General features: G+C 44.0%; 1 protein-coding gene across 3 annotated transcripts in view; it reads left to right on the forward strand.

Moving 5' to 3' along the window:
* The window catches only part of adad1 (adenosine deaminase domain containing 1 (testis-specific)), a 132,935-nt gene that overhangs the window by 93,740 nt on the left and 13,379 nt on the right, over nucleotides 1-25,816 (forward strand). For all 3 annotated transcript variants that reach the window (XM_070871814.1, XM_070871818.1, XM_070871817.1), the window contains 2 exons: nucleotides 3,505-3,737; nucleotides 20,307-20,544. In XM_070871814.1, the coding sequence (XP_070727915.1) occupies nucleotides 3,505-3,737; nucleotides 20,307-20,544 (471 nt within the window). The remainder of the gene's footprint in view (nucleotides 1-3,504; nucleotides 3,738-20,306; nucleotides 20,545-25,816) is intronic.

Here is a 25,816-nt window from a genome sequence, read left to right on the forward strand (position 1 = left end):
ATTGTTTCGGAATATGAAACCAGAAGGCCAAAGAAAATATCTGAGTACATTGTAACATTAAAAAAGCTATCTATTAACTGTAATTTCGGAGACTTTCAGAACCGAGCATTGCAAGACTGCTTTGTGGGATGAAAAGTGATGCGATTAGAAGAAAGTTACTGACGACGCCTAACTTGACTTGTGATTTAGCTTATCAGACAGCTAGGTCGATGAGCAAGACTGACCAATATTCCCAAGAATTTCACACTAATTTCAATCATCAGACAACCGAGGTGAATTGCCTGCAGGTTCAAAGTAAAAGGCAGTGCGGCCCCAAGGGCTCAGAAACTGGAAATGGGAACAGAGCATTGACGTCCTGCTATCGGTGCCTGGGACAGCACATTACTCAAAGTTGTCCATCTGTGAAGGCAGAGTGTTTCGTCTGCAAGAAAACTAGGCATCTTGCGAAGGCATGCCTGAAGGGTATATCCCCAGAGACTACATAGCATGGAAGAACAACAACACGACGAGGAGATGTTTGAGTTAAACGTCATCAGGAGCACGAGGTTAACGGACGGCGATTCGAAAAATATCATAATCCACATCGGTGTTGCAAGATTCAAAATACCCATTGAAATCGACACTGGTGCATCCGTGAGTGTAGTACCGGAGTCGCTCTACCTCGACAAATTGTGGGATTTCCCATTGGAGAAAGCCAAGATAGAGCTGCTAGGCTACTCTGGAGAGAACATTCCGGTGGTCGGTCGTATCACCGTACCGGTGAAATATAAGGATCAAGTTCAGAGCTTACCTCTAATAGTAGTGGCAGAAGACAAGTCTGCCTTACTTGGAAGAAATTGGTTGGGATCACTGAAGCTGGATTGGAGTGAGATTTTTCGTATTGAAACGAGATTTGCGTCAAAGGATGATGTCATCAAGAATTATCCGAAGGTGTTCTGCGAAACGAGCAGTCCGATTCAAGGCAAGTGTCAGGGTACAGAAGTACGCTAGATCAGTTTATTGCAAGCCACGTTCCGTACCATATGCACGCAAGGAGAAAGTTGAGCAAGGACTAGAGACAGAACATTATTTCTAAGATAGATCGATGTAATTGGGCTACATACATCCATTGTTGTACCTAAGTCCGATGGTAAGGTAAGATTGTGTGGTGATTATAAAGTAACCGTAAACCAGGTTCTAGAGGGTAATGTCCCCAATACATTGCCAAATATAGAAGTTTTGTTCACAACACTGACAGGGGGGGCAGATTTTCTCAAAGTTGGATTCTACAAATGCCTACTTACAGCTTGAACTAGATGAGTCTGTCATGCTTGACTATAAGTACTCATCTAGGCCTATATCAATTTAATAGGCTACCATTTGGAGTGTCTTCTGCCCCTGCTATATTCCAAGGAGTAATGAACCAGATTCTGCAAGGTATTGAAGGGGTAGTATGTTATTTAGATGACTTAGTCATTTCAGCACCAAATAGGCAACTTCATAATAACATATTGAATGAAGTCCTCAAACGGCTAGAGAAGCACAGAGTACGAGTGTCTGCTCGCAAGTGTGAGTTATTTCAAAACTCAGTGGAGTACTTAGGATGCAGAGTAGACAAAGATGGTTTACATCCAACCAAGGAAAAACTAGATGCAATCAGAAATGCACCCACTCCCAAGAATGTCACTGAACTTCGATCATTTTTGGGTCTTTTGAACTATTATGGGAAGTTCCTACCAAATTTGGCTACAGTATTACATCTACTGAATGAACTATTGAAAAAACAGGTCCATTGGAAGTGGTCAAAAGAATGCGATACAGCATTCAAGGAGTATAAAAGCAACTTGGTAGAGAGCACCATGTTAGTTCGCTATGACGTATCTCAGGAGATCAAGCTAGCATGTGATGCCTCTCCGTATGGAGTTCGGGCAGTAATCTCCTGTATTACGTAGTGGGGAGGAGACCAATTGCTTTTGCTTCACGCACTCTCCGTGCCAGTGAGTGTAATTATACGCAAATCGAAAGGGAAGCTTTAGCATTAATTTTTGGGGTCAAGAAGTTTCACAAATACTTGTATGGTCGTAAATTTGCTCTCGTTACGGACCATAAGCTCCTGACAGCAATCCTCCATCCAAAGTCCCCAGTTCCAACATTAGCTGCAGCCTGAATGCAGAGATGGGCGTTGATTTTGTCAGCATATACATATGATAGTGAATACAGATGATCAACTGATCACAGTAATGCTGATGCTATGTCTAGATTGCCTTCCCTATCACAAGTTATACCTGATAGGGAAGAGATGTTCTATTTTTCATACATTGATGAACTGTCAGTCACAGCTGAAGAGATTGGTAGAGCAACCAAACGTGACCCAGCGATGTCAAAGGTGTATGATTATATTGCAAACGGATGGCCAAACCAGATAACAGACAAAGATATTCATCCATTTTTCATTCGTAGGAATTATCATTCAATAAAGATTGTATCATTGGGGTGCAAGAGTGGTTATACTAAATAAATTCAGGTCCAAATTATTAGAAGACCTCTATGACCAGCACCTGGGAATGTGCTTGACCAAGAGTTTTGCATGCAGTTACTTATGGTGGCCAGGTCTTGATAAAGATATAGAGTATGTCGTAAGTCAGTGTACGACATGTCAATCGGTAAGCAAGCAACCACCATCAGTACCATTACAGCCATGGAAATGGCCTCCCAGGGTGTGGCAAAGGCTACATAGTGATTTTGCTGAGCTAGAAGGGCAACAATTGTTCATTGTGATTGATAGCTATTCGAAGTGGGCCGAGGTGTTTCCAATGTGGAAAATAACAAGTAAAACATTAGCTATTTTGTGAAGATTATTTTCTTCATTTGGCCTCCCAGAAGGAAATGTTTCGGATAATGGACCACAGAAGAATTTGCACAGTTCACCAGCAAAAATGGCGTTAAACATACCAAGGTTCCACCGTACCACCCTGCTTCGAATAGTGCAGCAGAGCGCACTATACAAATTGTAAAACGTGTCCTCATCAAACAAATGTTGGATCCAAATCCAAAGAAACAATGGTTGTCATTGGACCACAAATTGGCTAATTTTCTAAACTTATCATAATACTCCTCACAAAACTACTGGTATAACACCAGCAGAGTTGTTTCTCAAATGACAGCCACGAACTAGATTCTCGTTGTTAAAACCAAACATGGCACAGTCCATAGAAGAGACACAATTAAGACAGAAAGAGAGTCATGATAGAGGTAGAATAAGAGAGAGAAGTGTGAAATTAAATCAGGTGGTGAGAGTGAAGACCCATCACCATAAATGGGTAAAGTGGTTACCAGGAAGAGTGGTGAAGATATGTGGTCCTCGCACATATTTGGTCAAGATATTTGATAATGGATAGGTTAGGTTTGTTCACATTGATATTTTACCCACAGACATGAAAGTATCTGCTGACTGACCTATGTTTATCCAGTACTTGCATTTTTATTTTCCATTTGTAAGGGAAATGTGTTACTTTCTTTACACAGGCATCTGGCTCCTCACTCAATATCTACCTTCCATACTAACAAAGAGATGGAACTTCATGTTATTTTGGATGGAAAGGTGTACTCGATTAGTCATTGCAGTTCTGAAGTAACTGGCACAAGAGTGTGCAGTATGTCTGCCAGTGACAAGCTCACTCGTTGGGAAGTTCTTGGAGTTCAGGGAGCTCTACTTAGTCACTTCATTGAGCCCATCTACATCAACAGCATTCTTATTGGTAAGTGTCATATTTCAATACCTAGAAAATTGCTATTCTGCTAAAGTGATTAGTTTTTAATCTTCATTATTAAAAATATTTATTAAGTACAGCTAATTTTGTGCTTTTTAAAATTTCCGCCTGATTGGAAATTTTGCGGCTTGTCAGAAGGTGATTAGTATTTTGTGGTCCTTTTTAAAATTAATTAAACATTGGTCATTTATTTTCCATTCCTGTGGGTCCCCAGCGGCGGCCTTCTGTCGTGCTCGCCCCGCTCCTCTCTCTGGCCTCGCATCATTCCCACCGAGTTCGGACAGAATTTGTTCCTGAAGTATGTTAATGAGACCAGGAGTTAAAATAGCCCGGGTCTTACATTGGCGAGTTGAACCAAGCCTGTTCCTCGCCTTTGGGTAAAATCAGAGCTTTAGGTGCTTTGGAGGAGGAGGGATATTTCATGTAAAAGCAAAATACTGCAGATGCTGGAAATCTGAAACAAAAACAGAAATTGCTGGAAATCAGGCAGCATCTGTGGAGAGAACACATATGTTAATGTTTCAGGTCGATCGCCTTTCATCAGAATCAGAAATGTTACAGATGTAACAGGTTTTAAGCAGTTACAGAGGCAGGGAAAGTGGGGATGGGAGGAAAGAACAAAATTAAAGATCTGTGATAGGATAGAAGGCAGGAGAGATTAAATGACAAAAGGAGTTATGGTGCAGTGCAAAGGAGATCGTAATGGGACGAGTAATGGAACAAAAGATGGGTCTCGATTCAGTGTAAGTGGGAATAGCAGAATCATCAGCTACCATCCGAAAAAATGGGCAGAGGTTATGATCTGAAATTGTTAACTCCATGTTGAGTCTGGAAGGCTGTAACGTGCCCAATCGAAAGATGAGATGCTGTTCCTCAAACTTACGTTGAGCTTCATTGGAACTGTGCAGGAGGTAGAGGTCAGAGTGGAAGTGGAGCGGAGAATTAAAGTGACAAGCGACCGAAAGCTCGGGGGATATTTTATATGCCAGTACAGTGACCAGCTGCACAGCTGAAGGTATTATTTGCAATTACTATGTCACCGATTGTCATTAATGGTATCTGTTAGTTACACCTCAACTGGGCTGATGGAGCCAAAGAAAGTAATGTCATCTTTTTGTGGATGTTGAGACCAAGAATAAATTTGCTTTCGTAAACCCTTAATACGTTATTTGCCGTGATGTGTTTGTTGAGGACAAATCTTTCAGTTTTTTTTACATCGAAGAGAGGACAACCTTTTAACCTAGAAATCATTTGGGGTCTTGTCATCCATTTACCTAACCTTTAGAAGAAACATGGAATAGAAAATATGAGAAACAAGCTCACAAAAGACCCATCAGAGATTATTGTTACCAAGAGCTTGCTGAGGAAAAACTTCTAGGATTTTGGATGGCGAGAACAGTTTGTACTGCATCAGTATCTTGGCATGTCTTTTTACTTCAGTGTATGTTTTTATCTGTAAATAAAATCTAAACCAGCTGTTTAGCTTGTGCATTACAGTCTGGCAGAATGCTATGTTCTGCCTTCTGAAATAAAGGGAAGAATATAGTGGGCATCCCACCTATTTTCCAGTTTACAATGAGTCGGTTAATTATTAAAGCTGGGCACACCAACCCATACAAGAGCAGAATAAAGGCATAACGTTCAGTTGGGAAAATTGTAGACCAGCTGTGAATTTAAGAAAAGTGTTCAAGGGGGATAAAAAATTGCCCTAATTATGCCTTTACTGTTAAAGGGGTATTGTAGGCATTGCAGGTATAACTATTCAAGGAACAATGTCAAAAGCAATGGGGCTAATCTATTGTGAGCACTGCTAAGCTCGTCTTGGCTTACGAATCAACTGTGAAAAGCTTAAGCTTCAGCAACAGACAATGGGTATAGGAATGTAGGAGCAGCAGTAGGCCATTTAGCGCTTCAAGCCTGTTCCGCCATTCAATGAGATCATGGCTGATCTGCGACCTAACTCCATATACCCGCCTTTGGGCCATATTCCTTAATACCTTTTGATAATTAAAATTTGAGATTGATAGATTTTTATCGTTTAACCTAATATCAATTGCCGTTTGTGGAAGAGAGTTCCAAACTTCTACCACACTTTGTGGCCAGCATTTATTGCCCATCCCTAATTGTCCTTGAGATGGTTGTGGTGAGCTGCCACCTTGAACCGCCGCAGTCCGTGTGATGAAGGTACTCCCACAATGCTGTTGGGGAGGGAGTTCCTGGATCTTAACCTAGCAATGATGAAGAAACGACAATATATTTCTAAGTCAGGATGGTGTGTGACTTGGAAGTGATGGTGTCCCATGTATCTGCTGTCCTTGACCCAAGCTGTAGAGGTCAATGGTTTGGGAGGTGCTGTCGTAGAAGCCTTGGCAAGTTGCTGCAGTGCATCTTGTAGATGGTCCACATTGCAGCCACAGTTGCCAGTGGTGGAGGGAGTGAATATTTAAGGTGGTGGATGAGGTGTCAATCAAGCGGGTTGCTTTATCCTGGATGATGTCAAGCTTCTTGCGTGTCATTGGAGCTCGACACCATCCAGGACAGTATTCCATTACACTCCTAACTTGTGTCTTGGAGATGGTGGAAAGGCTTTGGGAAGTCAGGAGGTGAGAGACTCGCCACAGAATACCCAGCCTCATACCTGCTGGATATGTGACTAGCAGGTCATATAGTGCCTATGTGACTGGTCCAGTTAAGATTCTGGTCAATGGTGATGCCCAAGATGTTGATGGTGGGTGATTCGGCAATGGTAATGCCATTGAATGTCAAGGGGCGGTGGTTAAACTCTCTCTTGTTGGAGATAGTAATTGTAAAGCACTTGTGTGGCATGAATGTTACTTGCCACTTGTCAGCCCAAGCCTGAACGATGTCCAGGTCTTGCTGCATGCGGGCACGGTTTGCTTCATTATCAGGAGTTGTGAATGGAACTGAACACAGTAATCATCAACGAACATCCCCACTTCTGACCTTAAGATGGAGGGTAGGTCATTGATCAAGCAGCTGAATATGGTTGGGCCTAGGACACTGCCCTGAGGAACTCGTGCAGTGCTGTCTTGGGACTGAGATGATTGGCCTCCAACAACCACGATCATCCTCCTTTATGCTAGGTATAACTCCAGCCATTAGAGTTTTCCCCTGATTCCCAATGACTTCAGTTTTACGAGGGCCTCTTGATGCCACACTCGGTCAAATGTTGCCTTGATGTCAAGGGCAGTCACTCTTCACTCACCTGGAATTCAGCTCTTTTCTCCATGTTTGGGCCAAGATTGTAACGAGGTCTTGAGCCTAGTTGTCCTGTGGCGGAACCCAAACTGTGCATCGGTGAGTACGTGTTGCTTGATAGCACTGTCAACGGCACCTCCATTATTTTGTTGATGATTTGAGAGTAGAGTGGTGGCACGGTAATTGGCCGGATTGGATTTCTCCTTTTTTTTTGTGTCAGGGCAATTTTCAACATTGTTGGGTCGATGCCAGTGTTGTAGCTGTACTGGAACAGCTTGTCTAAAGTCGCAGCCAGTTCTGGAGCACAAGTATTCAGCACAACAGCCGGGGCCCATGGCCTTTGCTGTGTACAGCTGTTTCTTGATATCACTCTACTGTCTCCTGCAGCTCAACCAATTTCTGAACCAATTCAATAATTTGCCTTCAATTAAATGAGCTCACCTTTAGCTAACAGACACTTATGAGGGACCCGCGCCATGACAGGAGCTGACGACTGCTGGACGGACCACCGCCTAATCTGATCCATCATTGACATCAACATAGCCCCAAAGCGGAGGGCAGCAGAAGCAGTGCCACAAAAAAAGTCAATGATGGGGCACTTAAGGACCCAGCTAAGAGAGCGCTATACAATCAGCGCTTCACAGCTAACCTGGCGTGCCTTGATGACCCCGAGATGCAGAATGCCCACAACGCTTGGTCTGTCCTCCAGACCTCCATAACCAGTGCCTGCAAAGAGACTCTCGGTCACTCAACCAGGAAACACCAGGACTGGTTTGATGCGAATGATCAGGAGATCCAAGAGCTGATAGATCACAAGCGCAGGGCACTTCTGAGCCTTAAACAACAACTCAACTCTGGAGCAGCAAAGCAGCATTGCAGACTGCTCAAGGCTGAGATCCAACAAAAAACCCGGGACCTAAAGAGAAAAGGTGGTGTATGGAGAAAGCACAGGAAATGCAGCAGCTGGCTGACAGCCATGATGTGCGAGGATTCTTCATCGCAGTCAAGGCCATCTACGATCCAAACACCAAAGGCCCCACCCCACTCCTGGCCAAAAACGGGGAAACACTCATCAAGGACACCGAGGCAGTCAGGGCCCGCTGGAAGGAGCACTTCGAAGATCTCCTCAATCGAGACTCTGCCTTTGACCCGCGTGTTCGCGACTCCATCTCGCAGCATGCTACCCGCCACCACCTCGGCAAAACCCTAACACTGCACGAGGTAGAAAAAGCCATAAGACAGCTTAAAAACAACAAGGCTACGGGAGCAGGTGGAATTCCTGCTTCGGAACTGAAGTATGGTGGAGAGGCACTGTTGACACGAATTTATGACCTCATCTCTCTCATCTGGAGGGAGGAGAGCATGCCGGGAGATCTCAGAGATGCAGTGATCGTGGCCATCTTTAAAAAAGGGGACAAGTCCGACCGCGGCAACTACAGAGGAATCGCCCTGTTATCAACCACTGGGAAAGTCGTCGCTAGAGTCCTCCTCAACCGTCTTCTCCCTGTGGCCGAGGAGCTCCTCCCGGAGTCGCAGTGCGGATTTCGTCCCCTACAGAGCACAATGGACATGATTTTTGCAGCGCGACAGCTGCAGGAAACAGCGACAGCCCTTCTACATGGCCTTCAACCTTACAAAAGCCTTTGACACTGTCAACCGTGAGGGTCTATGGAGCGTCCTCCTCTGTTTTGGATGCCCCCAAAAGTTCGTTGCTATCCTCCGCCTGCTCCACGTCGACATGCAGGCCGTGATCCTTACCAACGGATCCATTACAGACCCAATCCACATCCGCACCAGGGTCAAACGGCTACGTCATCGCCCCAACCCTCTTCTCAAACTTCCTCACGGCCATGCTCCGCCTCAACAAGCTTCCCGCTGGAGTGGAACTAAACTACAGAACCAGTGGGAACCTGTTCAGCCCTTGCCATCTCCAGGCCAGGTCCAAGACCACCCCAACCTCTCTCGTCGAGCTACAGTACGCAGACGACGCCTGCGTCTACGCACATAGAGGCTGGACTCCAGGACATAGTCGACGTATTTACTGAGGCGTACCAAAGCAATGGGCCTTATGCTAAACATCCGTAAGACAAAGGTCCTCCACCAGCCTGTCCTCACCGCACAGCACTGCCCTCAATCATCAAGATCCACGGTGCGGCCCTGGACAACGTGGACCATTTCCCATACCTCGGGAGCCTCTTATCAACAAGAGCAGATATTGACGACGAGATTCAACACCGCCTCCAGTGCGCCAGTGCAGCATTCGGCCGCCTGAGGAAAAGAGTGTTTGACGACCAAAACTGCCACCAAGCTCATGGTCTACAGGGCTGTAGTAATACCGGCCCTCCTGTATGGCTCAGAGACATGGACCATGTACAGTAGACACCTCAAGTCGCGGGAGAAATACCACCAACGATGTCTCAGCAAGATCCTACAAATTCCCTGGGAGGACAGATGCATCAACATTAGTGTCCTCGACAAGGCCAACATCACCAGCATTGAAGCACTGACCACACTTGATCAGCTCCGCTGGGCAGGCCACATTGTTCGCATGCCTGGCACGAGACTCCCAAAGCAAGCGCTCTACTCGGAACTCCTTCACGGCAAACGAGTCAAAGGTGAGTAGCGGAAACGTTACAAGGACACCCTCAAACCCTCCTTGATAAATGTAACATACCCACTGACACCTGGGAGTCCCTGGCCAAAGACCACCCTAAGTGGAGGAAGTGCATCCGGGAGGGTGCTGAGCATATAGAAATTAAGTGCAGGCAGCGGAAAGACCGTGCAGCAAACCAGTCGCACCCACCCCTTCCCTCAATGACTATCTGTCCCACCTGTGACAGAGACTGTGGTTTTCGTATTGGACTGTTTAGCCACCTCAGAACTCATTTTAAGAGTGGAAGCAAGTCTTCCTCGATTCTGACGGACTGCCTGTGATGATGATGATGAGAGCCCTCTGGAAGTCCATATAAATACCATCCATAGACCACCTCCTGTCCACTACTTAATTACCTCTTCAAAAATTTCAATTAGGTTGTCAGGCATGATCTGCCCTTTACAAATAGATGCTGGCTTGCTCTGACCTGCTGACAATTTTCAAGGTGTTCAGTCACTCTCGCCTTAATTTATAGACTCTAGTAATTTCCCGACAACAGATGGTAGGCTAACTGATCTATAATTCCCTAGTTTCCCTGTCTCACCTTTCTTAAATTGCAGAGTGACATGTGCAATTTTCCAATCAAAAGGGATGGTTCCTGAATCGAGAGAACTTTGGAAGAATATAGTTAGGGCATCTGCAATATTCTCACTTTATCCTTTTAAAAACCAGGATGGAAACCATCTTGTCCTGGGGACACGTTACTCTTTATGTTCTTATGTTCTTATTATCAGTTTTCAAGGAGCCCACATTGTTCCTGATCACCCTCTTTTTCCTAATGTTAATTGTAAAAAATGTTTGTGTTGATTTTGATATCCCTTGTAAGTTTCTTTTCATACTCCCTTTTTGTAGCTCTTATTGTCTGTTTTGTCACTTTTTTTGTTCTATGTATCTCTCCCAGTCGCCAGGCATAGGTTAGTGCTGCTTTCTGCACCAACCCTACCCAATAGTCTTCATGACGATTCATAGGAAGTTGGTTATGTCCTGAGCATCTGCTGACTAGTATCTAAAAACTTGTATTTGTCTTCAGGATTTGAGTTTCCCACAATGGAAGAGGACTTGAAGAACCAATCAAGTCTGCAGTGGGAGCATTATGCAAAGACTCAACTGAAGCACATAATTTGTAACTCTCATCAACTTAGGGCATGGGTGTGATAGGCTGCATGTGTCCTCAAATGATGTTGATTATGATCCAGACAGAATCATAAAAGTTCACAGCTCACTCTTTGCTAGATCAAGCTGAAACTAATCCTAATGCCCCACTCGCTCCCCATAGTCTTCCTCTGCTTCAAATATATACTCAGTTTTCCCTTAAAAGATACAACGGTCTCTGCCTCGGCCACTCTGGCAAAGAATTCCATGCTCCAAAAACACACTCTCTAAAGAATTTTTGCCTAACTTCTCCCCTCACTCTCTTAGTAATAACTTTAAATTGATGACCCCTTGTCACTGACTCCCTGGCCAAAGGAAATAGTATTTTCTGATTCACTCTATCAGAACGCTTCATGGTTTTTAAAATCTCTGTTAAATCTCCTCTTAGCCTCCAATGAAATAGTCTGTGTTTTGTCTGTCCTCATAACTATATTTTCCCATCCCTGGCATCATCCCAATGAATCTGTGATGTATGCCGTCTACACCTGTTATATATTTAACACTTGGCAACCTGTATCATACTGCTATCAGAGGGCCTACCTGTTGGAGGCCCAAGGGATCCCAGCATCCCTTAGGAGCACTGTATATAAGGAGGCCTCCCATGCTGTACCTACGCTCTGGAGTCTAATTAAAGGAGCTAAGGTCACACTTACTCATTGCATACAGTATTAAGTTTCATCCTTTATTATGAGCATAATAATTGGCGATGAGGTAGCGAACAACTGCGCAAAAATGCAAAGAATTGTTGGTATCCTGGAGAAGTTCTCAGAAGGTGACGATTGGGAGGCCTTCGTGGAGAGACTCGACCAATACTTCGTGGCCAACGAGCTGGAAGGGGACAAGAATGCTGCCAAATGAAGGGCGATCCGACTTACCGTCTGTGGGGCAACAACCTATGGCCTCATGAAGAATCTTCTAGCTCCGGTAAAACCAACAACCAAATCCTATGAAGAATTGTGTACGCTAGTCCAGGAGCACCTAACTCAGAAGGAAAGCGTTTTGATGGCGAGGTATCGGTTCTACGCGTATCAACAGTCAGAGGGCCAGGAAGTGGCGAGGTACGTCGCCGAACTAAGGCGCCTTGCAGAACATTGCGAATTTGATGGATTCCTTGAACAAATGTTAAGAGACTTTTTTGTGCTTGGCATTGGCCATGAGGTAATCCTTCGCAAACTATTGACTGTTGAAACACTGAATCTGAGCAAAGCCATAACGATAGCCCAGGCATTTATGTCCACCAGCGATAATGGCAAAAAAATTTCGCAGCACAAAGTAACGTCGTTTTCGAGCAGGAATATCCATGGCAGAACGCACACGCCGGCTGCTGCACGACCTCATGTGACCCAGAGTCCGCCATCAATCGTTAATACGAGGCAGTTAACACCTTGTTGACGCTGTGGAAATCATCATCGGGCCCATCAATGCCGCTTCAAGCACTATGCGTGCAACGGCTGGAGAACAATGGGACACCTCCAGCGAATGTGCAGGCGAGCTGCAAACCCTACAAACCACCACGTTGCAGAGGAAGATCGTTCCATAGTGGATCAGGCTGAATTAGAGACTCGAATCGAGGAGGCAGAAGTGTACGGAGTACACACCTTCACCACGAAATGTCCACCGATAATGTAAAAAGTTGAACTGAATGGAATTCCAGTATCCATGGAACTGGACACGGGTGCGAGTCAGTCCATAATGAGGAAAAAGGCCTTCGACAGGCTGTGGTGCAACAAGGCACACAGGCCCAAGTTGAGCCCCATTCACACCAAGTTAAGAACTTGCACCAAACTTATCCCTGTAATTGGCAGTGCAGAAGTCAAAAGTCTCCTATGATGGAGAAGTGCACGAACTCCCACTATGGATCATGCCAGTGGATGGCCCCACACTGTTCGGCAGAAGCTGGCTGGAACTGGGATGACATCTGAACGCTTTCGTCCGTTGACGACGTCTCATATGCCCAGGTTCTGAGCACATTTCCATCGTTGTTCGAGCCAGGCATTAGAAGTTTTCAGGGGTGGAAGTGCAGATCCACTTGGTTCCCAGTACACAACCCATCCACCACAAGGCACGAGCGGTACCGTATATGACGCGAGGGAAAGTGGAAATTGAGCTGGACAGGCTGCAGCGAGAAGGCATCATCGCGCCGGTGGAATTCAACGAGTGGCCCAGTCCCATTGTCCCTGTCCTCAAAGGTGATGGCACGGTCAGAATTTGTGGGGACTATAAAGTAACGATTAACCATTTTTTGCTACAGGTAGACCTATTTACAACCCTGGCTAGAGGAAAGACGTTCACCAAGTTGGACCTGACCTCGGCCTACATGACGCAGGAACTGGAGGAATCTTCGCAAGGCCTCACCTGCATCAACACACACAAAGGTCTGTTCATCTATAACATGCCCGTTTGGGATTTATTCGGCCGCGGCAATTTTCCAATGGAACATGGAGAGTGTAGTGTATGTAGGCACCTTTAGTAATGACTCCACGAGGCAGGGTATGATACTTAAACTGTGTAGAGCTGTAGTCCTTTATTTGCAGCTCCTGAGTGAGGACACCAAGCTGTGTGTTTGTTTTTATACTGGGTTACCTGCAGTGTGCCGGTAACCCTTCGGTCTCCAGCAGCAGCACCCTCTGGTGTACAGGCAAGGTGTGTACAGTGTAAGGGTACATTCACTGTTGCATAACAGTGTTACAGACATCACACAGTAAACAGGCATGCATACACAACAGAGAGCCTGCTAAAGTCGGTTCCACGCATCGTGATTTTCCAGGACGACAGACTGGTCACAGGTCGGGACACCATCGAACACTTGAAGAATCTGGAAGAAGTTCTAAGTCAGCTCGATCGCATGGGAATCGGGTTGAAACGCTCGAAGTGTGTTTTCCTGGCGCCAGAGGTCGAGTTCTTGGGAAGAAGAATCGCAGCAGAAGGCATCAGACCCACCGACGCCAAGACGGAGGCCATCAAGAACGCGACGAGACCACAGAACGTGACAGAGCTGCGGTCGTTCCTGGGACTCCTCAACTATTTCGGTAATTTCCTCCCCGGGTTAAGCACCTTGCTAGAACCCCTACATGTGCTACTGCGCAACGGAGACGACTGGGAAAGCCAGAAATCTGTTATGTTCAAACAAAACTGCTTGCTCTGTATAACCCATGTAAACTATTAGTGCTAGCTTGTGATGCGTCGTCATACGGGATCGGGTGTGTGTTACAACAGGCTAACGAATTGGGGATTTTGCAACCGGTCGCCTATGCGTCCAGGAGTCTGTCCAAGGCCAAAAGAGACTACAGCATGATTGAAAAAGAAGCTCTGGCGTGCGTTTACGGGGTGAAAAAAATGCACCAGTATTTGTTTGGTCTCAAGTTTGAGCTAGAAACTGACCATAAGGCGCTCATATCGCTATTCTCAGAGAGCAAAGGGATTAACACCAATGCCTCTGCCCGCATCCAAAAATGGGCGCTCACGATGTCGGCATACATCTATGTAATCCGCCACAGTCCGGGCATAGAGAACTGCGCTGATGCTCTGTCGGCTACCATTGCCCACCACTGGGGTGGAAATGGCACAGCCTGCAGACTTGCTCACGGTGATGAATGCATTCGAAAATGAAAAGTCACCCGTTATGGCCCGCCAGATCAGGACCTGGACCAGCCAGGATCCTTTGCTGGCCCTGGTTTTAAAAAAAAAAAACTGTCCTTCATGGGAACTGGTCCAGCGCCCCAGCGGATATGCAGGGAGAGATTAATCCGTTCCACAGATGCAAAGACGAAATGTCCTTACAGGCGGAGTGTCTTTTGTGGGGTAAATGCGTGGAATTGCCCAAGAAAGGCAGAGAAACGTTCATACGCGACCTATACAGCACCCACGCAGGCATTGTAATGATGAAAGCCATAGCCAGTTCTCATGTGTGGTGGCCCGGCATAGACTCAGATTTAGAGTCATACGTTCGCCAGTGCAACACTTGCTCTTAACTGAGCAATGCACTCAGAGAGGCACCGCTAAGTTTGTGGTCGTGGCCCTCCAAACCATGGTCTAAGATCCACGTTGACCAAGCGGGCCCATTTCCAGGCAAAATGTTCTTGGTAGTGTGGATGCTTATTCAAAATGGATTGAATGTGTAATAATGTCTGTAAGCACGCTAACCGCCACCATCGAAAGCCTACGAGTCATGTTTGCCACACACAGCCTGCCTGATGTCCTAGTCAGTGAAAATGGGCTGTGTTTCACCAGTGCTGAATTCAAGGAATTCATGACCTGCAATGGGAGCAAGCACGTCACATCTGCCCCGTTCAAGCCCGCATCCAAAAGCCAGGCAGAATGGGCAGTTCAAACCATCAAGCAAAGCTTGAAACGCGTGTCGGAAGGGTCCCTGCAGACCCGACTGTCCCGAGTTCTGCTCAGCCACTGCACCAGACCCCACTCGCTCACCAGGGTTCCCCCAGCTGAGCTGCTCATGAAAAGGACATTCAAAACAAGGCTCTCTTGTCTACCCTGACCATGATCACGTCGAGGGCAGGCGGCATCAACAAAGCATGTACCATGATCGTGCAAACTTGTCACGCCATATTGAGGTCAATGACCCTGTGTTTGTACTCTATTATGGCATCTACCATGACTGGTTCTGAGGCGGTTGATGGTTGTCCACTGTTTGCAAGGAAGATTTGATCCTTCAGGCTGTACTGTGGAATCCTCTAGAAGGAATCCATTCTCTGTCACAGTTCTTCCAAATATTTAGCCACAGGTCATCAAAGCTGAGGGGAGATAGCTAAAGGGCTTCGGCGACAGTCCAAAATGGTCACTTAGATTTGAGAGGGGTTGGTGGTAGGTTGTTCAAGTTGGCCTGGATATTCATGTCTTTGCTGGCTTAGTGTTTGTATTCTCAGGAGATTGCATATTCATGGCATTGGTGTGGTGCGATGTTTGCAAGCACGGGCAGCCAAGATGTTGGTGTCGATAAAAACGTACCGGTGATAATTCTCATAGTAGAATTCAGCTGAACATCAACGGATTTGACATGCGGACTTGGTAGCCATACTGGAGAGCAGTACTCTGCTGTAGACTACACCAGGACGAGTGCTGCTGTACTGAGGGTTTGAGCATCTGCTCTCCATGTGGATCTGGCGAGTTTCTTAATCAAGTTGACCCTATTTTGTAGTGTCTTCCCACGGCTGTGGAGATGCTGTCTATACGACAGGGTGCAATCAAGTGGACTCCTAAATAGGTAGATGCTGGCACCTTCTCCATAGATGGAAGATTAAAGCATCCCCATCATGCGACTGGAGCTCCTGATCAGACCGTGGAGCATATGATTGAGCACTATGCTCAGAGGAAATTCACAGGCAGCCTATAAGATTTCCATGCTGTAACACCGGAAGCTTTGGCCTGGATATCTGACTTGGATATTGACATTTGATTTACTTTGCTAGTACCACACGAAAGAAGCAGCAGCCTAACCAGAAATCCTTAAACGTACTATTGGAGGCCACTCCTAAATGTTCAAAAGAAAACCTGAAACACTGACTCTTGTGGGACCAGGAGGAACACACATGCTTCTCCTTGCCCGACATAAATTTTCATACCCGCTGCCAGCTGTTCTGTACCCCCCTACACCAAAACGTTTACTTCTGGCTCGGTATTGTGGAGGAGCTGCTAAATTGCCTTGGAAAGCAACTACGCTTACCAGTGCGCTCCCTTAACATAGTTAACATAATAACATAGTTATTAATGCTTTTTAACTCTCCAATTTTGTGTATTTACATAGAATCATAGAATAGTACAGCTTAGAAGGAGGCCATTTAGTCAATCGAGTATGCATGGCTCTTTCGAAGAGCAACCCAGTTAGTCCCACTCCCTGCTCTTTCCCCATATTCCTGCATTTTTTCTCCAAGTATTTATCCAATTCCCTTTTGAAGGCTACTATTGAATCTGTATCCACCACCCTCCTATCAGGCAGTGCATTCCAAAACCTAATCACTCGTTGCGTACTTTTGGCACTTTTTTGTCATGTCGCCTCTGGGTTCTTTTGCCAATCATGTTCAATCTGTCCCCTCTTATTATCGACCCTTCAGCCTTTGGAAACCGTTTCTCTTTATTTACTCTTTCTAAACCCTTCATAATTTGAAACACCTCCAACAAATATTCTCTTAGTCTTCTCTGCTCTAAGGAGAACAACCCCCAGCTTCTCTAGTCTATCCACGTAACTGTAATCCCTCATCCCTAGGACTATTCTAGTAAATCTCTTCTGTACCCTCACCAAAGCCTTCACATCTTTCCTGAAGTGTGGTGCCCAGAATTGGACACAATACTCCAGCTGGGGCCAAACTAGTATTTTAGTTTTAGCATAACTTCCTTGCCTTTGTACTCTATGCCTCTATTTATAAAGCCCAAGATCACATATGCTTTATTAATTGCTTTGTTAACCTGTCCTGCCACCTTCAAAGATTTGTACAAAAATACTCCCACGTCTTTCTGTTCTTGCACCCCATTTAAAATTGCATCATTTAGTATGTATGGTCCCTTCATTCTTCCTACCAAAATGTATCACTCCACACTTCTCTGTTGAATTTCATATGCCATGTTTTCGTCCATTCCATCAGCTTGTCTGTCTTATTGAAGTCTACTACTCTCTTCCTGACTGTTTACTAAACTTCCATGTTTCGTGTTGTCTGCAAATTTTGAAATTGTTGCCCTGTACACCCATTTCAATCTTGACTCCAGTTTTGGAACGATATCCCATGTTTTTCCTGTTTTCTTATTTATTTCCTTGCTCCTTCTAGAACAGTGTTTTTATTTATTTCCATCTCCTAACCTGTTTCTTTCCCTTCCTCCTCTCAGTATTTTCTTACTATTTATTTCAGCTAAATATTCTGCTTCTATCCCAGTAGCTGCTCTACATGTTCTCCCACTCTAGTCTCAATCCTAGACTTTCCTCATTCCCCTTGCATATTAGTTAACTAGCTCTTCTATTTACCCTCTAGACAAGGACATTGGTGCCAGTTTGGTTCAGATGAAGGTTGTTCCTTCAGTATAGCCTTCTCTAGTTTCAGATATCACACCAGTGCCCCAAAAATGTGAACTCTTCCTTCCTGCACTAGCTATGTAGCCACTTATTGACCGTCTTGATTTTTTTCTCCTAAATCTACAGATCTTGTTGCTCAATTGAATGCCTAGGGGGCGAAATTGCCCTGCACCCCGATTGTGGGCGATAACCCGCTCGAGGCAGGACTTCCTACGTCTGGCACGGAAGTTCCACCTCGGCCGCTAAATTGGGCTTACAGCCCCTCAAAGGAAATGAAGCGCATTCGCGCGCGCTCCACTTCTGTTAGGGGTTAGGCCAGTGGCGCTAACGAGGCGCGATCGTGAGCGCTACGTGAATGCTCCGCATAGCACTGACACGCTTCAATGCCCCTCCCCTTCACTTAAAGGGGAGGGCTGCTGCGCACTCTGCAAGGCCTCTGCTGGACCTCAAGTCAGTCTCATGGGCTGCGGGGCAGAAAGGGGTCGGCACACAGTACTGAAGGTAACGCCCCCCCACCCCCGGGTGAAAAGTCTGTTGTGCCCCATTAGTGCTCCCTACAGGGGCTACCGGGCCTCAAAAAGGGGCAATTTCACCCCCTAGTTCCTTAAATTTCCTCTGCATCTTGTATCTGTCATTTGTTCCGACATGGGCCATGCCTTTGACTGCTTTCGCAACCTCTCCAGAAGATTTATTACCCATTTTGTGAAATTCTTCACACTGGCAGAAAACTGGCGGAATCACAAACCCTGGAAATAGAATAGACTAATTATTGTAAATTTGTGGAAAGGGTTCTACTTTGGCATCAGGAACCTGTGGAGGGTGAAATTCAAAATTTGGGTAACCTTCGAATTAAAAGACCATTTTCAGATTTGGCAGCAAATCTTCATGATCTTTGCTCCTTCTAAATCCTTGTTAGTGAAGAGGTCAGCTCCTACTCAGAGGGAGTAGGACATGGCAATACCCAAACAAGAGGTTAATTTGGAGATTGATTCAGATCAGGACCTGCAGAATTATTTTAAGTTAAGTCTTCAGAAATCCACAGCTGTTACAATAGGACATTTAAAGCAAGATGGTATCAGATCAGGTGGGTGGACCATAACCGAATATTGGGTGTGGATTTGGTGTTGGAGGAGGATAGCTTAGGGTGGGGCAAAGCACATAGGAAAGGACCTACTAAAAGTTAGCACCATCTCCATAGCTGTGAAAGTTTTTGCACGATTACAAGTCTGGGAGGACTTCTAGTGCCAATGAAAAAGAAGTAGGCTTGATTGAAATCAGCAGAGCATATAAGGTTAAGCATTGAAATCTGCCCCATCAGGACATGGTGCAACCACATGTACAATTGACCTATCTCCCTAACCATGTGATCTTCTAGGAGAGGAGGAGAGGCAAAAAAAAAGAAACATAACCAATCTAAAACTTAAATATGGCTAGTAAGATCAGTTGTGGGTTAATTAACCTTTTATCTGTATGAACAGCCAAGTTGCTGACAAATGTCTTAAAACACTTGAAAAAAATTCAAAATTCTTAAGTCGCATTTCTGTCTAGCACACTTCTATCATTAAGAACTTCACAAACTGGTCACAATCTTTTGGAAGCTCTAGTATTGATTAGTGTCATGTATTTCACCATTTTTTTTAAAGTTGGGTGACTAGATTTGTATCAGCCTTGGCTCAGTGGTAGCACACTCCCATTTGAGTCAGAAGGTCGTGGGTTCAAGTTCCAATCCAGAGACTTGAGCACAAATTCTTTGCTGACTCTGAAGTGCAGAACTGAGGGAATGCCGCACTGTCGGAGGTGTCGTCTTTCAGATGAGACGTTAAACAAAGTCCTGTCTGCCCCCTCATATAGACATAAGTTCTTACGGCACTACTTTTAAGAAGAATGGGGGAGTTCTCCCTGGTGTCCCTCAACTAACATCACTAATAAACAAATTATCTGGTCATTATCACATTGCTCTTTGTGGGACCTTGCTTTGCACAAAATGGCTGCTGTGTTTCCCTACATTACAACAGTGACAACATTTCAAAAGTACTTAATTGACTATAAATCGCTTTGGAATATATGGATGCAAAAGTTTGGAACTTGACCAGATTTGATTCTACAATCAGCAAAATACACAAATCTGGCAAAGTTATTTCAAATATTTGCAAAGTAGAATGATTACTATTACAGACCACTGCTGCTTAGTAAATCGTAGGAAAATATCCGCTTGATCTTTTAACAGACGTTTGTTGTTTGAGTACAAGCAATTAACATAATTGTGACTTCTATTGATGATGATGGATCCCCCTGATGTCTCCTGCACGAGAAACGGTTCATAAGTCTACTCTGGCTGTCGGAAACTCACTTGTATAGTGGACAATAGGAAGGTTAAGTTGTTATGCCTTACAAGATTGTTAAAAATCTTCTCAATTTGTGTTAACTCTTAGCTGCACTGTTTACCTTGCCTATAACTTAATTTTAATAATTAAATGAAATGTTTGTAAAATCATATTTTATTTTGATCTTTCAGGTGATGCAAACTGCATAGACACACGAGGAGTGGAGGTTGCAATTAAACAGCGTGTAGATGACTCACTGACTTCAAGGCTCCCAAACTTCTACATTGTCAGCAAACCGCAAATAAGCCTTACAGAAGCTGCATATCCCTCCCAGTCAAATGCTGTTTATAAAACCCTTAGTCTGAATTGGTCTCAGTCAGATGGTTTAGTTGAAGTGGTGAATGGTACGACTGGAAAGATCGCTGAAAGGTAAAATACTGTTAGCAACCACATTACTTGAGTAAACGAATGATGTTTCAGTTTAGATTATCTCTTGGTGCAGTGGGTTTTGCTCCAAGGCAGCACTCCAGTCAGAATCTGACTGCTGCTTTAATTATTGTACATTGAATATCCTGGGCTGTTCTCATCATATATATGGTATTCTTTCGTGCTGGATAGTATCTTGCATAGTTCTTTCTTTCCTATTAATTGGTAGCATTAATTAACAGCTCTGATAAATTGTCCTGTGTGGTGAATACTACCTCTACTGCCCAACCCCCCAACCCCACAAACCTCCCTCCCTCCACCCTCACTATCACCCAGCTCCAGGTTTTTAAACTTGTATGCCCTGCTGCCCAAGTCCATTCCGTTTTCAGCACCTATTGGCACTAGAAGTTATTCCAGAATTTTAGTCACATCACTTAAGTAATAACAGTCTGTTTTAATTATATTTGTAGGGAACTTAATGATAATGTTCTCTTCCTGTTGGAGCAATGGTACTTGGAGGATTGTTGCAGTTACAAAATAGCCATCAAAATACTATCACTGTTACATGCTAGGAGAAGAATATGTTTCCCATAAGCATGAATTCTTCCAGATACATTTAATCTGCACTGGAGGAAAATCACCCACTATTGCCCCTTTAAAATCTTTGTGCCAAGCTCAAATGATCTCCCACATTGTTGAACGATTTCATTGTGGGCTACCCTTAGTTCTTTTTTAGCTGTTGTCAGCATCAGATTTCCATGTTGTCTCCAACATTGGAAAAAGGTCATACCACTATTTTCTTCTTTTCGGTTATGTTTTACAGTACAGACTCTTTCCTTCATTCTCTTCTCGTGTTAGTGAATTGTTTCCCCCCCCCACCCAATTTTATTACGTTTTACAATGTTTTATTTTACACCAGATATTCATCAATCCCTTGCCCTGCCTGCCATTTTGGTTCCAGGCATTTGGTGGATTTGTGTCTAAGCTTTCTGTGAAGCACATAATTTATACGCTTCTGCCAGACATTATTGTTTTGATCTGACAGCTTAAGGTGGCAAGCGCGTTAACGGGACAGTGCTGCAAACTGATCTGAGAATATAAATTTTGGGAATCTACACTGCTTTATTATACTGCTATTTGTGTAGGGGGTGACTGAGAAAAAATGTTTTATACTTGCTGTAAATATGGTCATCTTTACTCTTCGAAAATTTTCAAACTCTCGCCCCCCCCACTCCCACCCCCCCGCCCCCCAACACACGCACACACGGATTTTCTGCATTGCATACTTCTCAATTCTCTGTCTGACCTAAGTTGCTTGAAGTTTTTTTATTTGTATGTTATATCGCTCATGTCTTGGCACTCAAGGTCTCAATGCTGCCTTCCTTGCTCAATCAAATAGTCAATGGTGTAATTTAGAACAAGACTATATATACAGTGCACTGAGAAGCATCATCTGACCAAAGCAGAAGTACAGGGACATGTAGTTCTGAGTGGACTTCAGTTCCTATATGTATTTGGAGGCAGAATTTCTGTCAAAACATGCAGAAGATCTTGCCTATAGTAGTTGTTATTTATATTTCTCTCACCAGTGTTACTCAATTTTAAGAGCAAAAGGTACAGAACAAAAGGGCAGTGAACTTACAGGTTCTAGTGAGAAATAAGGATTTTTTTTCTCAAAATATACTTTATTCATAATTTGTCAAAAATACATTTCAATACAATCTACAAATCACATTAAATATAGCGCAGTACAGATGAATGCAGTACATGGTCCTCTATTTACTTAAACAGATTACAAGTACATTTTTATTAAAACATTTTTCAAGTCATACAGCCTGAGGGGCCTTTATACTGGTTCCAACCCCTGTACAGTGACAGGAGGGCCTTAAACTGTGGCCCTTTCCCATTGTGCCTTTGTGGCGGCTGCACCAAGCTTTAGTGCATCCCTCAGCACATAGTCCTGGTCCTTTTAGAATGTGCCAGTCTGCAACACTTGGTCATTGACAACTCCTTACTCTGGAAGACCAACCAGCAGGTTTCGGGCAGACCAAAGGGTGTCTTTCACTGTGTTGATGGTCCTCCAGTAGCAGTTAATGTTTGTCTCGGTGTGTGTCCCTGGGAAATTTTACCACTCCCCCAACCTGGTGGAAACCTAGTTAAATTGGAGCAGGGGACTTACCCACTCTGTTCCTCCACTGATCTGTCGACTGATTTTAAATTGCAGATGGCAAGGAAGCCCACCTGCAGCCAGCGGGGTCCTCTTTACTTATGCAGATTGGGCTCTGATTATATCATCAGGACCTGATCTGCTATTCTGCTATTTTAATCTAACGGCTGAGCGGGGAGCAGTGGTGGCTTTCTCCTTTTCCTCCCCGCCCCCCCATCCCCCAAGTAAAAAAAAAAAAACAAGGCCCAAAAGATGCCCAGCAGGGTAAGTTTCTTAATTATTTTTTGTTTGTTTGAGCCAGAAGATGCTGGGTCCCATAAGAAAAAGAATTGGGAGTTTTTTTTTTTATAGAGCTCCCAACAATGAGAAAGGAATAGGTGAGAAAAATTGTAGGCAAATTTCAAAGGCATGTAACAAAAATAGAGTAGTAATATTAGGAGACTTTAATTATCCTGATCTAGACTGGGGAAAATATAGTGGTGGGGAAGGAGTTTCTGATATGTGCACAGGACTTTCTCGATCAAAATGTCTCCAGTTCAACAAGGAAGGAAGCAGTGTTGGATCTGGTTCTGGGAAATGAAGTAGAGCAAGTGGAGTGTGTTACAGTAGGAGATCATCTAACTAACAGTGACCACAACATAAATGGGTTTAAAGTATTTATGGAAAGAGACACGAAAATATTGAAGGTAAAAATGCACAACTGGGGAAGAGCTAATTTCAGTGATTTAAGAAGAGACCGAGCACAGGTAGATTGGAAAAGGCGGTTGCAGGGTAAAGCAGTAACAGAGCAATGGAGAGCAGAACATTCAGTGAAGAGATAGTTCAGGTACAAACTAAGCATGTTCCTTTGAAGGGAAAAAATACAGCATTCAAAGCTAATGCGCCTTGGATGACAAAGTAAATAAAAGTTAAAATTAAACAGAAAGGGAGGCTTATGTTAGGAGCAAGATTCATTTAATAATCAGGAGGATTACAGAAAGTACAGGAGGGAATTGAAAAAGTTAATATGGCAGGCAGAGAGAGGTTACGACAAAATTAGCAGGCAACATTAAATTGAAACCTAATGCATTTTTATCAACATATGGAAAAAGCTGGCCTATTAAAGACTCCAAGGGAAATCTTCATGTAGAAGCAGAGGACATGGCTAAAGTATTGAATGAGTACTTTGCATCTGTCTTCACAAAGGAAGTGGATGATTTGAAGGTTACATTAAAAGAGGTGAGGGTAATTATGGACAGGACAGCAATAGCTAGAGAAGGCATACTAAAAAGATTAGTGTTATTGAAAATTGGTAAGTCACCTATTCCAGATGGATCATTGCAATTTAGATTGCTGAAAGAAGCATAGGCAGAAATAGCAGAGGCACTGTCACAATCTTTCACTCCTTATTGGATACAGCTGGAAGACTGGAGGGTTGCTAATGTTATACCACTATTCAAGAAAGTGGAGAGGGATAAACCAGAAAAGTGAAGTGATGCACTTTGGGAGGACTAATATGGAAAGACTGTATACTATAAATGGCACGATTTTGAAAGTGCAGATGGGCAGAGGGATCTTTGTGGCCATATACACAAATTCTTAAAGGTGGCAGGGCAAGTTAATAAGGTGGTTAAAGTGTATGGGTTTATAAATAGAAAAATATAAAAGCAAAGAGATCGTTCTAGCACTTTATAAGTTAAAGCCTCAGCTGAAGTATTGTGGGCACCACAATTCAAGAAAGATGTAAAGGCATTAGAAAGTTTACAGAGGAGATTTACCAGGATGTTATCAGGGATGAGAGACTTTAATTATGGGAAGAGGTTGAAAAAATTGGAGCTGTTATCCTTGGAACAGCGAAGGTTACGAGGTGACCTGATACAGGTTTTCAAGATGATAGGTTTTGATAGAGTAAGTAAGGGAAAAAAATTCCTCTGGTGAGTGGGTCAATAACTAGAGGTTATCGATTCAAAATCTTAGGTAAAAGCTCTGGAGGGGAGGGGCAATGAGAATTTTTTTCACTTAGTTGTTTGGATCTGGAACGCTCTACCTGAAAAGGTGATGGAAGGAGATTCCATAAATAATTTTAAAAGGAAGTTGCACAGGTACTTGACAATGAGGAACTTACAGGGTTACAGACAAAAAGCAGGGATTTGGGACTATGCACGACTGGTCCCACATTCCTGCTTTTTGTCTGTAACCCTGTACGACACAGGCACGATGGGCTGAATGACCTCATTCTGTGCTGTAAGTATCTATGATTCTTAAGCCTCCCCTGCTCTGACTTTACCGCTCCTCTGACCAGATTCCCCTCACAGCCACTTACCTTGTGCCGTGGGTCCCCAGCGATAGCCTTCGAGCCGCACGATTTTAGAACTCTGCTCCATTCCCCCTGAACTGTATGTTGTATAATAACCAGGGGTTTCCAACCACTACCTGTCGAGTCTTCCTGCTAACACGCCCAGATGGGCAGGCTGCTCACTTGTCCACATTCCTATCTGGCAGATAAAATCAGCCTCATGCAGATAAAATTGCTCATGACTCCCTGATTTATTTCAAACAAAATGTCTTGAGTTCCATTTTTACAATTGTCCTGCTTCACAACTATCAATTTCATTATTTGTAAATAACTATTGAGTTTTTATTAAACTTTTTATCCTCATTTTATCCCATAGGAATCCCTGGTTATTACACACCATTCATTTCAGGGGAATGTTACGAACAGATTAAATACTACTACTACTACTATTACAAATACTAACAGATTAAAATTTGAAAAATAACCTAAATATTGCATTGTGCTGATTTAAAAAATATATACTATGATGGATTAATGGCTGTACTTAATGGAAAGTAAAACTAATGGAGTACTTTATGTTCAAAATACTGTCCCATTTAACAAAAAAAAATAAAAAAAATGTTGTTTGATATTTAAGCATCAACTTTCTCAGTTGCAGACAGAAACAATTTCAAATTCTCAACCAGTAATGTTAATGACTCCAGATCAGATTAGTTATCGCATTAGTCCAAAGTTGCGGCCTGCATTATTTCTAGTGGAGCCATGGGCTACTCTACTTCAGTGATGCCATAGCGAAGAGGGATGGAGTCACTGGCTGGGGAACAGAGTTTGTG

Source organism: Pristiophorus japonicus, chromosome 2 (assembly GCF_044704955.1).
Source record: "Pristiophorus japonicus isolate sPriJap1 chromosome 2, sPriJap1.hap1, whole genome shotgun sequence".
Taxonomy (NCBI): Eukaryota; Metazoa; Chordata; class Chondrichthyes; family Pristiophoridae; genus Pristiophorus; species Pristiophorus japonicus.